This window comes from Vicia villosa, linkage group LG3 (genome assembly GCF_029867415.1).
Source record: "Vicia villosa cultivar HV-30 ecotype Madison, WI linkage group LG3, Vvil1.0, whole genome shotgun sequence".
NCBI classification, from domain to species: Eukaryota; Viridiplantae; Streptophyta; class Magnoliopsida; order Fabales; family Fabaceae; genus Vicia; species Vicia villosa.
In genome coordinates, this window is record NC_081182.1 from 79207970 (window position 1) to 79219483 (window position 11514).

The following is an 11514-nucleotide window of genomic DNA, read 5'->3' on the forward strand; positions in this document are numbered from 1 at the left end:
TGAGGAGGGGTACGTTACATGGTTCTACCGGGTGTCCCATCCTCTACTGAGACCCGACGTTCCCGGCGCTCCTAGGCCAGCACATGAGGAGATCCTGGAGAACCAGCAGGCCGAGGATGACCACGCCATTGATCTCCTGCCGATCTGCCAGCGGATAGCGATGCTTGGGCGGGACGCCTTGGATCGGGGTGTCGTTCTTCAGGGCGGTCCAGATGCAGTCGCCGTGATGGAGACGATCGTCACTGATGCGGGCCGTGCGGCGGGGTACAGGCGGCAGAGGAGGGCTCAGGGTGAGATGGTTAGGCACACCCAGTAGTGGTCGGGTTTATTTAGTTTTTGTTTTCGGATTGTATCTTGCGCACACTATTTACTATTTGGTTCGGCTTGTATATATTATTTGGATTTTATTTATCGTATTAGTATTTTCTGTTTATATGTCGCTTATTTTATTTGGCGTTTGCGTTTAATTAAAATGCGAGACTGTTTAAGAAAAAACATTAAAAAAAACACAGTTTCTGCATAATTCGGAAATGAATTTCCGAATTCACCCCCCATGAGGTGTTTTCGGAAGTTCATCTCCGAAGACATGTTTTCGGAAGTTCATCTCCGAAAACACCCCCCATGAGGTGTTTTCGGAGATGCACTTCCGAATTATGGAAATTTTTAAAAAAAAAAGCGCTTCGGAAGTTCATTTCCGAAGCAGGGGTATTTTGGGATTTTCGCTGGGGGTGACCCCCATAGGGAGGTGGCTAAAGAAATTCTCAACTATAATGAATCAATGAAAACAATCATTTAGTTTCATTGATCTTTTCATTTATTAGTCTATGTAACATTAGTTGAATTTCTTATATATAAATGTTGAAATGAAATCGACTTTTAAAAAAGTTAGTAGGTCAATCAAGTCTTCGAAAAGACTAAGTTTAAACCTAAAAATAAGACTATGATAAAATACATACCAAACTTAAGCTTTGAAATTTTTAAGAGACTCATACTCAAAACCTAGTTCGAATTAGACTATTTCCACCCCCACCTCATATTCATACTTTCATTCTTGATATACCAATAAAATCCATTTCTAAATTTGTATTTTGAAGTCAATTTAAATAGCCAAAATTTAAGTGACAGTTTACTTGGTGAATGTGTCCCAATCCAATAATCCAATGACAAAGTTTACTTATTTATAGCTTACCTTATGATAATAAGTGAGCCTCTACTCTTTATATATAGCTACTTCTACCATTTCTCTTTCTCCATTAATTGCTTTCTGTGATATATCACTACCATCTTGCTGGCTACTTCTCATTTTCCTTATACTCATTCTCTTTTCCTATATAATATATAACATCTCTAATGGAAACCAAAGATGATTATACCCAAGATGGCACTGTTGATTTCCATGGCAAACCTGCTGTTCCCTCCAAAACTGGCAAATGGAAAGCTTGCGCTTTTCTCGTTGGTAAGACCATACAAACATGCATCATGCATGTTTTGTGTCTGAGCTTTTCCTAGATTTCCACATGGCATGTTTTGTCCAATTGATAATAAGTTTTATACTTCTATATTATTTTTCAGGTTATGAAGCATTTGAAAGAATGGCTTTCTATGGTGTAGCATCAAACTTGGTGAATTACCTTACCACACAACTTCATGAAGACACTGTTTCATCAGTTAGGAATGTGAATAACTGGTCAGGATCTGTTTGGATTACTCCAATTCTCGGTGCTTACATAGCCGATTCTCACTTGGGTCGATTCTGGACTTTCACCCTCTCGTCTCTCATTTATGTCTTGGTATAACCAACACAATCATAATCTTTAAATTACAATCTCAACATCATTATATTCGATACTAACTTACATATAAAAGTAGTAAATTCTCTGGTGCTCTCAGCCTCAAGAGATTAGTCTCTATAATTACGCGCAGAGAATGTATGGTTTATATCAGTAAAAAAAACAAGGCCACTAATTGCATTAGTGGTATACAATACTATATATTGTCATTTGTCAACATAATTAAATATTGTTCAAAACATGGCTAACAATGAAGCTATTGGCCCACTTTACTTACCTTATTATTATGGCACAGTGATGTTATAGTATTAAGCATTAATTATATTTGTTTTTGTGACAGGGAATGACACTTCTTACTATAGCTGTATCACTCAAGAGTTTGAAACCAACATGCACAAATGGAGTCTGTAACAAAGCCTCAACATCACAAGTTGCATTTTTCTACACAGCACTCTACACTATGGCAATTGGTGCAGGTGGGACAAAACCAAATATATCAACTTTTGGTGCTGACCAATTTGATGATTTTAATCCTAATGAGAAAGAGTTAAAGGCTTCTTTCTTTAACTGGTGGATGTTTACGTCGTTTTTAGGTGCCTTAATTGCAACTTTAGGCCTCGTATACATTCAAGAGAATTTAGGATGGGGACTTGGATATGGTATTCCTACTGCAGGTTTATTGTTGTCCTTGGTTATTTTCTATATAGGGACGCCGATTTATCGACATAAAGTTCGGACTACTAAAAGTCCTGCTAGGGACATAATTCGCGTCCTTATTGCCGCCTTTAAGAATAGAAAACTTCAACTTCCTAGTAACCCTTCAGACCTGCATGAGTATGAGATGGAGTATAATGTTGGCAGGGGAAAACGGCAAGTCGATCACACTCCAGCTTTGAGGTCAGAAACTTATAAAGCTTTATATGTTTGCACTTTGCATTCTACTAAATCTATTTTTACATTGATGGCGAGTTTAGCTACGGTGTGCCACTGCGTTTTAGACAAAAGTTACATTTTGCAATTTTAACAAATTTACGGTGTCATCGTAATTTTACTAAACTCACGTCCGATACAAACATACACTACCGGAGAAAAGGAATTTTCCATCTATATTCGAGTCACATCAATGTGATAGAGAATCTAGGAAATGGTCCCATGTCCTAAGATTACGTGTTCCCCATTTTTAATGGCTTGGCCCACAAGCAATCAACTTAAGTAATGTCCAATTTTATTTACTGTATGAACAAGGGTGGGGCACCAAGAGTGGTTGAATTTAGAAGATTTGTCTAGTTATTAATTTCATTGAATTTCTCAATCTAACAACTTTGCAACCACAAATATGTTATCTGAACCATAATCAGCAGATTACACTCATTTAACTCAACTATCACGTATCAGTTGAGCTACTCCACCCACCCTATTGAGTTAATATTCGATTTTACTGTTCAAACATGAATTTGCTCTCACTCACACTACTCATCATGCAAGTTGGTTCTTCTAAGTGCACTCTACACGTATTGCTATGAGGCCCACTTTAATGTTTAGTCACTATCTATCAGCCAATTTTTCCTATATAGGAAATGTGTAACAGTTGTGTCCACCAATCATTACTGTGGAAAATCATTACAAACACCACTAGTTGATATCACCAACCATAACTCATTGCATGCTAAAAAGGGATATTCTACCGTCCACATATGCATTCTTCTAGTTGCATAGATACACATAGGATAGCCATAGAATGGATCCATTACCATAAGAAGATTATAACTTGGAACATTCCATAACTAATTCTTTATGAAAGGAAAAAAAATAAAGTTCTTAAATCAATTCTGTTAACTTGAGAGTGACTAAAAAACATGAATTAACCATGATTCTCGATAACTTGCTATAATAAACTAAAAAGTGATAGAAACACACCCGATTCGATACTAAACTAAACTCTCTAATGTGTTGAATCTCATTGAATTCTTACTCGAATTGAATGCAACCAATCACTTTCAGGTTTTTGGACAAAGCTGCTATTAAGAAAGATCCTACTACAGGCTCATCAAGAGTACCAATGACAGTAAACCAAGTAGAAGGAGCAAAGCTAATCTTCGGTATGCTTCTAATATGGCTAGTAACACTGATTCCAAGCACAATTTGGGCACAAATCAACACTCTTTTTGTGAAACAAGGAACCACCTTAGAGAGAAACCTTGGTCCTGACTTCAAAATTCCTGCAGCATCTCTTGGCAGCTTTGTAACCCTCTCCATGTTGCTCTCAGTGCCAATGTACGACCGGCTTTTCGTTCCATTCATGCGCCAGAGAACCGGCCACCCCCGAGGAATCACATTGCTTCAAAGACTTGGAATTGGATTTTCAATCCAAATCATAGCAATTGCGATTGCTTATGCAGTTGAAGTTAGAAGAATTCATGTCATAAAAGCGAATCACATTTTGGGTCCTAAAGATATTGTCCCTATGAGCATATTTTGGCTGTTACCGCAATATGTTCTTATCGGTATAGCAGATGTTTTCAATGCTATTGGATTGTTGGAGTTTTTCTATGATCAGTCCCCTGAAGATATGCAGAGTCTTGGAACAACTTTCTTCACAAGCGGAATCGGTGTTGGGAATTTCTTGAACAGCTTTTTGGTTACAATGACTGATAAGATAACAGGAAGAGGGTATAGAAAAAGCTGGATTGCTGATAACTTGAATGACTCTCACTTGGATTACTATTATGGATTTCTTTTAATCATGTCAAGTCTCAACTTGTTGGTGTTTCTTTGGGTTTCAAGTAGGTACATTTATAAGAAGGAGTCGACAAGGGTCAAAGAGGCGCTTTCCGTTCAAATGGAGGTTAACCCGACTTTGGATGCATCGCTTGGTTTACAAGTATGAAAAATGAGAAACGGTCCTATAGCCGCTGCACAGTGCAGCGCAGTGGAAACCGTTTGATCCAATTATAGAAACAGCGCCCGCGGCTAATAAGTACACCTTGCAACAATGGTGAGGAATCTAAATCCACGAAAACTAGCGAATTAAGTAGGTAGAGCAAGTTATATATAAAATATCCTCATTACACCAGGTGTAATCTTTTGTAAATTATGTGTGGAATATTAGTTTATGTTTCTTGCTTTTGCCAATATAGTTTCATGTGTAAATACAATGTTTCAATCTCTTTTTATTTATGGAATAAGATATATTTTAAATAACTAAGGAATGCATTCAATTAGAAGAATATTCATGATTCTCAAATAGAAAACATAGCTTAATTAACTAAGATATCTTTTAAACCGCAAATTCTCAGGCAGAATGATGAAAACATAGAACTTACCATATGGTAAGTTAATTAATCAATGGTGCTACATTGAACAAAAAATGCCTTGAAAAGTTGAAACATTCATACATAACCGCCCGCGTTAAAGAAGACCGTGTTTATTAGGAAAAATCATTTGACGAATCTCTCTGCGATTTTTAGCATTATGATACTAACCTTATTAAAGATTTAGATCATACTATATCTAGTAAAACATAGATCATTTATTAAAGAACACCGAAGTTGAATCGATAATCCGCATGTTTATTACAGGGAATTTTTTTTGAAATATTTGGTACTAATATCAAAAGCTCAACTGTCATAATACATTATTATACCGAAACAATTCAAAATATGAAATCATTAATCTCTTCGGGACTAGCCACTGCCCTGCTAATGTTGTTCTACTTCTCACCTTGCCAAATCCAGACAATATCTTTGAGAGCTGGCCTTATAACTCCCTTCATTATCTTCTGGTACTCTAATGCATCACCGCAGGACTTCTTCATCTCCACCAAATAGAAAGACGGAGCGAACTCGAATATTTCAGCAGAAATGATAAGTGGCTCATTTCGACACTCCCTTGGCCTCTCCAATTTCAGCATTCCTCCATTCGTCTTAACTATCTCCATCTGCAAAATGCGCGCAACATCCTCTATTTTTGCCACGATAGAGGAGGGCGAGCTTATGGATGTAAACTTGATGTCTTCCTTTTCGTTGCTATCAGTTGCGAAAAGGACAGACAAAGAAAGTATGTAATAAGCATTTAAATATATCAACTGCCATGATCAAAGCGAAATTTCGTTGAGAATGGTCTATACACTTATGATTTGTGATTATCAGTTAACATTTTATTAGGTTTATAAGATAAGTTTGTAGTGAATCTATCTATCTCGTGGTTTTAACCAACTCTGGCATCCAACGATTCATAGAGAAGGTTTTTCGACATTGGTTTGTTGTTCTCTCTAAAGGGGAAGTTTTATCAAGATTACTTGATATTCAAGATAGTACACTTTTTAGAGGTTGAGTAATCGGAAAACTTTGATTAACCATATAAATAAGTGGTTTATTATTTGCTCATTATTTTAAAATTATTATTACTAAAAAAATGTATGACTTTCTAGCATTTTTTGAAGAAATGGGTGCAAAGTGGATGAATCAGGGTGTAAAAGCAGTATGCCAAAGCCAACTTTTAACCCAAGACCCAAAAAGACCAAAGAGGTTGAAATCAAAGAAGATAATCGACTAGTGTAATCGATTAAATGATCCTTGTATTTCAAATTTCAAATCAAATCAGAATGTATCTTCATATCCAAGTAAATCAAATTAGAGCATTGATGAAGAACGTACGAGATCGTTAAAATAATCATTACCTAATTGATTAGGCCATAAAACTAATTGATTTGTTGTGTTGACGAATGTTAGGTCATGAGTAGGGTTTGACAGGTAAGAAATGAGAGCTGCTTTAGGTTTGGACTGGTTTCCATTGAAGGAAAAGCGAGGAAGATGTGGGAAAAACACAGAGACTGGAAAAATGACAGTCGTAATTAGAAATTCATAATGTTGGATTAGCGAGGAAGGATTAGCCAGCTTCTTTAGTCTAGACTTTACTCTAATTATGTTATATGGCTCACACTTGAACAACTAACATGTGATATGATTGCATTTGCCCTAGTCATTTATTTAAGAATTTATAATGTTGAAGTAGTTGTATGACTTAATAATCGTAGTTGTGTGACTTAATAATCCTAATGGTTAAAGTGAGAATATTAGGACTCGCCTTTGCTCAGCGAATTCTCCATTCATATGATGAGATGGGTAAGTCATGTTAAGGAGAATGTCGTTTACAGAATTAATCTATCTCCACTCTTACTAAATAGAATATGATAATTGAGAATATGATGATTAAGCACCACAAATCTGAGGTACCTTTAGGTTCGAACCTCCGAATTATTATCACATTCGTGAGGTTGGAACATGTAAGTAAAGTTGCTATATTTTGTTTATGAGTAACCCACTGTAAAAAATAGTACCAACAGGTGTAACAAGCAAGTACTACAAGATGAAGGAATTATGAGCAAGTTATGTTTTTGCATTTTGAGTGATTGAGTACATGTAACTCCACCAATATATCATTTCCTCTTTTGATTGTAAATATGGCTCTGATGTGGTTTTAACTTTTAACCGGCTTAACATTCCAGAGAACCAGTTTTGAGTACACTATATATTAATGTTTAGATAAATATATGATGCTACAAGAGTGGTGTGGACATTTAGGTGGATATGGCGAGTGTTGAAATTAAAATGTTTGGTTCATGCTATTTGTTAGTATTTTATCTTCTTATTTTACCGTAAGTATTTGATATTTGTGTACAAAACAATTGAATAAACTTTTTGACAGAATATTTGAACAAATATCATTATTGATAGTGACATATTATTTAATATCTCTGTAAAAATATTACATAGTTGTTATATAGTAATTAATTTTTTATTGCAATAATAGTTTTTTCACAGCCAACAATACCTTCACTTGACAAACTATTTTCATGGGATGAAACTTTACTGAGCAAAATCACATAATGGACTTGTTGATGAATTTAACACATTATGTCATTGTATATTTAGAGGCTCAAAGTCAAGTGGATTTTGTAAAATGTAAACTTAGCAAAGTGTCATCAACATGTATAACCTGTTAGTCATGTAACTAACTACATGCAAAGAAAAATTATTGACAAGCCAAATTCTTATATTAACTGTAATTAAATGAACAAAAAATGCTAATATAAAAGAATTCACAATTAACTTAGTATCGTACTCCTTTGGCAACCTCGAAAAAATGTGCTACATTCTCCTCAGGTGTACCGACTACAATACCATGACCTAGATTCAATATATGTTTCCCTATACCAGCTTTTTTCACAGTATCATAAATCCTATCAGTGATAAGCTCTTTTGAGCCAAAAAGAACACCAGGGTCAACATTACCTTGAATAGCTACATTTGGTCCCAAACGCCTTCTACCATCGGCCATATCAACAGTCCAATCCAAGCTAACTACATCCACACCGGTCGCGGCTATTCGCTCGAGCAAACCTCCTGATCCACTCGCATAGAGGATAAGAGGGAGTTCTGGATGGCTTTTCTTCACGGTGTCAATAATCTGCTTTAAGTAAGGCAAACTGAATTGTTCGAAATCTACTGGACTAAGCTCTGTTGCCCATGAATCAAAGATCTGAACCGCTTGAGCTCCATTATCCGCTTGGTATTGGATGTATCGAGCCATGGATGTCGTGAATTTCTGCAGTAATGAGTGAAGAATCTGGGGACAAAACGCAGTTCAATAAGTAAAAGAGTGTGTGATAAGTTACAGAAATAATAATGCAGAACTTGTAGCCATTCTGAAATTTGAAAGCATAATAGTATAAATATTGTACTAGAGATTAAATGACAAAAAAGAAGTGATCGAATTGATAAACATGAATCATGCAGACCGCTTTTAATCATAGATCAATAATTCAAGCTTTTCCATCAATGTAATAGCCCCATCGCAATACACTAATAAAAAGAAGAAAAAAAAAAAAGGAAAATTATAGCTTTTACTCATATGCTACTCAAAGTAGCTTCTCAAAATAATTGTAAATCTGTTTTGTTTTCCTTCATCTTCTAATTTTGTTTCCAAAAGCATAAAAAACAGGTTACAGAGTTTAAATTTCAAAATAACGTTGATATTTTCTCGGCGTAAAACAAACATAAGCACATCATAGGTTTCATATTTATGAGTTTACGACACCTAAGAGATAGAGTCAGATGGCTGAAGATTACCTTTGGTTCAGAGAAAGCCAATCTCTTTATTTTTGAGAAGTGCTTCGATGAACCACCTTCAACCACGTACGATGCCAAGGTGAAAGGAGCTCCCACAAAACCAAGGACCGCAGCTTTGTTATCCACCTGCAATCAATACCTTTCAATTCAATAAAAAAAATCACAGGAGCATTATGCATTATTTGGGCCATAACAGGTAATGACAGTTTAATAACACTAGATGTCATTACACCCCTCCATCTATGATTCACGGTCAACAAAAATCCACAAATTGCGGGGTGCTTTTTATCTCAGATAAATCTAAAGAACTAAACAGTGCCATGGTATCTATCTATTTGACTCAACGACAGACAGGTTTCACTTTTATATGGCTATAAAGAGAGGCGAGGTATGAAATAACAAAACAGGGACGCAAAGGTAGCAATGCCATAGGATCTTCATACCTCTTTCCTCAAAATACTTAGTGCTTCACCGACATATGGAACTGATTCTTCAGGAATAAACTCCCTCACTTGATCAACTTGCCCGGCTGAATAAACAGGATCAAATATCACCGGACCCTTCCCTTTCACGATATCGAACGGAATATTCATCCCAGAAAGTGGGGTAAGAATATCCGAGAACAAAATTACCTGTTACAGAATCAGAATCAAGCAAATTATAATCACCAACATGATCAAAACCACAACACCAATTAGTAGGGTAACAAAAATGCCTCACAACATACAAAATATAACAAGCGCTAGAGAGTAATGTTACCCCATCCGGCTTGAAAACCTTCCACGGCTGCAGTGAAATCTCCACCACAAGATCAACATTTTCAGATCTTTCGCGGAACGAAGGATGTTTCTCACATATAGCTTGGTAACTCTGGTGAATAACAAATGTTGAAAAATCAGATCTCTTTTCAGTAAAGAAAACATCTCGCCAAACTTATTCACGATGCGTAAAAGGCCAATCAATTTGATGTTTGGTAGCATCATCTAAAACAGGATAAGTGTAGTAAACCAGAGAATGTGAAAATTCAAAAAAATAGAAAAACTTCCATAATCGAGATAAGTTTCAGAAAATGTTAAACATTTCTCCAACAGTCCAACCATCCAAAGTTTCATACAAAACGAAAAATGAAAGAATGAAACAGAAACTAAACATGATTAACAGAGTTGATAGGAATTGAATACCTTCATGTACCTCCCGGCTTGTCTCATGAGCCAAACCGGGGGTCTATCAACCTCTACTCCTCGAACCGCATTAAGCAAAAGCGGCTCAGCAACATTCGTTGCTTTATGCTCAACCACTGCTCCTGCACATGAATTTCCCAAATTCAGATACATATGAAAAGGAATAAAAAAACAAACCCATCATCATTAAATAAGGATAATTTCACAAAATTGACCACAAATATAAAATTAAATAAAAATTGATGTTCCCCTTTTCCGAAGGAGTTACAGAAAAAGACAACAATAAATGCGATAGAAAGATAGATAGAAGATTGCGTAAGAAAGGAACAATTGAGATGAAGAAAGATAATAAAACCCTAATAAATAGAAGTATACCTGGGAGGGAACATGAGATTGATTTGGGTAGATAGGATTGTTTATTTCTGGGTAAGATGGAAGTGAAGGAAGTGCTGACGACGCCGCATAACATGTTTGAGTTGAATTGAATTGAAGTTAGTTAGTTTCAGACAATAGTGTTTTTTTGGGTTTGGATTTGCGGAGTTTTGGTTGAGTTTGGATTTGTTACGGTACGGGTGAAGTGTGAGAAGGATAAGAGAATCTAACAGCCAATCAGGATCTGCTTGTGGGTACCCACTTCTGCCATGTCATAGCTTTATAACAACCTCGTTGAATTTCTGCCATTATTGTGTGCTTCACGCGTTTACTAAATTAAATTCATATTAAAAGTTTTAAAATATTTAAGTACGATGAAAAGGCAAAGTTTGAGTTATTATTCTTTAGAATAAACATGTCGATCAATTACTACATAAGAATTAAAGATATAGTTTAATATATCTCTACACAATACAAATAGGCCTAACTTAGTGTATTATTAATATTATCTTTTGCTTATTAAAAAAAAAAATTGTAACATAATTTAGCTTTTAAAAAGATTTTTTTTATTTTGTTAAATAAAAAAATTGTCAAATTAATTCTTCATTTTTTTAAATAACTTGATTGAACTGAAAAAATCAATCAAGTTATCGGCTAATAGTTTTCAACGTGATTCTATTTTCTTTAAACAATTTTTTCTTATCTTTGAGTTATTTATTTAGTATAAAGAGTGTTAAATACGGTATTTGAAGGGTTTGAGCTGCTAAACTAAGAGTACATAAAAAGCTAAGATAAATATAGAAAGACTAACGGATAAAAATGTGTAAAATAGTCTTTTTAATTAATTATGTGAGTTGAAAAAATTTATAACTCTAGTATTAATAAGTAAATCGTAGTCTACTAACTAAAACGATATATATGGTATATACAATTTAGTCTTGTTCAGTGCTTATGTGAGTGATGTGTGAGTTCTCCCCCTATTGAAAGTACATCACACATCACGTTCGGCTCAATTCTCTCATTCCTGTGTAATATTCATTT

General features: G+C 35.3%; 2 protein-coding genes across 3 annotated transcripts; one reads left to right on the forward strand and one right to left on the reverse strand.

Moving 5' to 3' along the window:
- The first annotated feature begins 1212 nt into the window (after window positions 1–1212).
- Window positions 1213–4988, forward strand: LOC131661993 (protein NRT1/ PTR FAMILY 5.1-like). The gene is made up of 4 exons (XM_058931658.1): window positions 1213–1456; window positions 1573–1790; window positions 2131–2687; window positions 3792–4988. The coding sequence occupies exons 1-4, from the start codon at window positions 1351–1353 to the stop codon at window positions 4675–4677; spliced, it is 1767 nt and encodes a 588-aa protein (XP_058787641.1). The 5' UTR covers window positions 1213–1350; the 3' UTR covers window positions 4678–4988.
- Window positions 4989–7823: 2835 nt separating this feature from the next.
- LOC131661994 (uroporphyrinogen decarboxylase-like) lies at window positions 7824–10668 on the reverse strand. Of its 2 annotated transcripts, none has more exons than XM_058931660.1 (6): window positions 10477–10668; window positions 10102–10217; window positions 9680–9790; window positions 9364–9552; window positions 8921–9046; window positions 7824–8417 (listed from the first exon to the last, which is right to left on the reverse strand). In XM_058931660.1, exons 1-6 carry the CDS (start codon window positions 10568–10570, stop codon window positions 7902–7904), a joined length of 1152 nt encoding a protein of 383 aa, XP_058787643.1. In that variant the 5' UTR covers window positions 10571–10668; the 3' UTR covers window positions 7824–7901. The 2 variants fall into 2 exon arrangements, with proteins under 2 accessions (XP_058787643.1, XP_058787642.1); XM_058931659.1 differs by having other exon boundaries at window positions 10102–10223; window positions 10477–10667.
- Window positions 10669–11514: the final 846 nt, after the last annotated feature.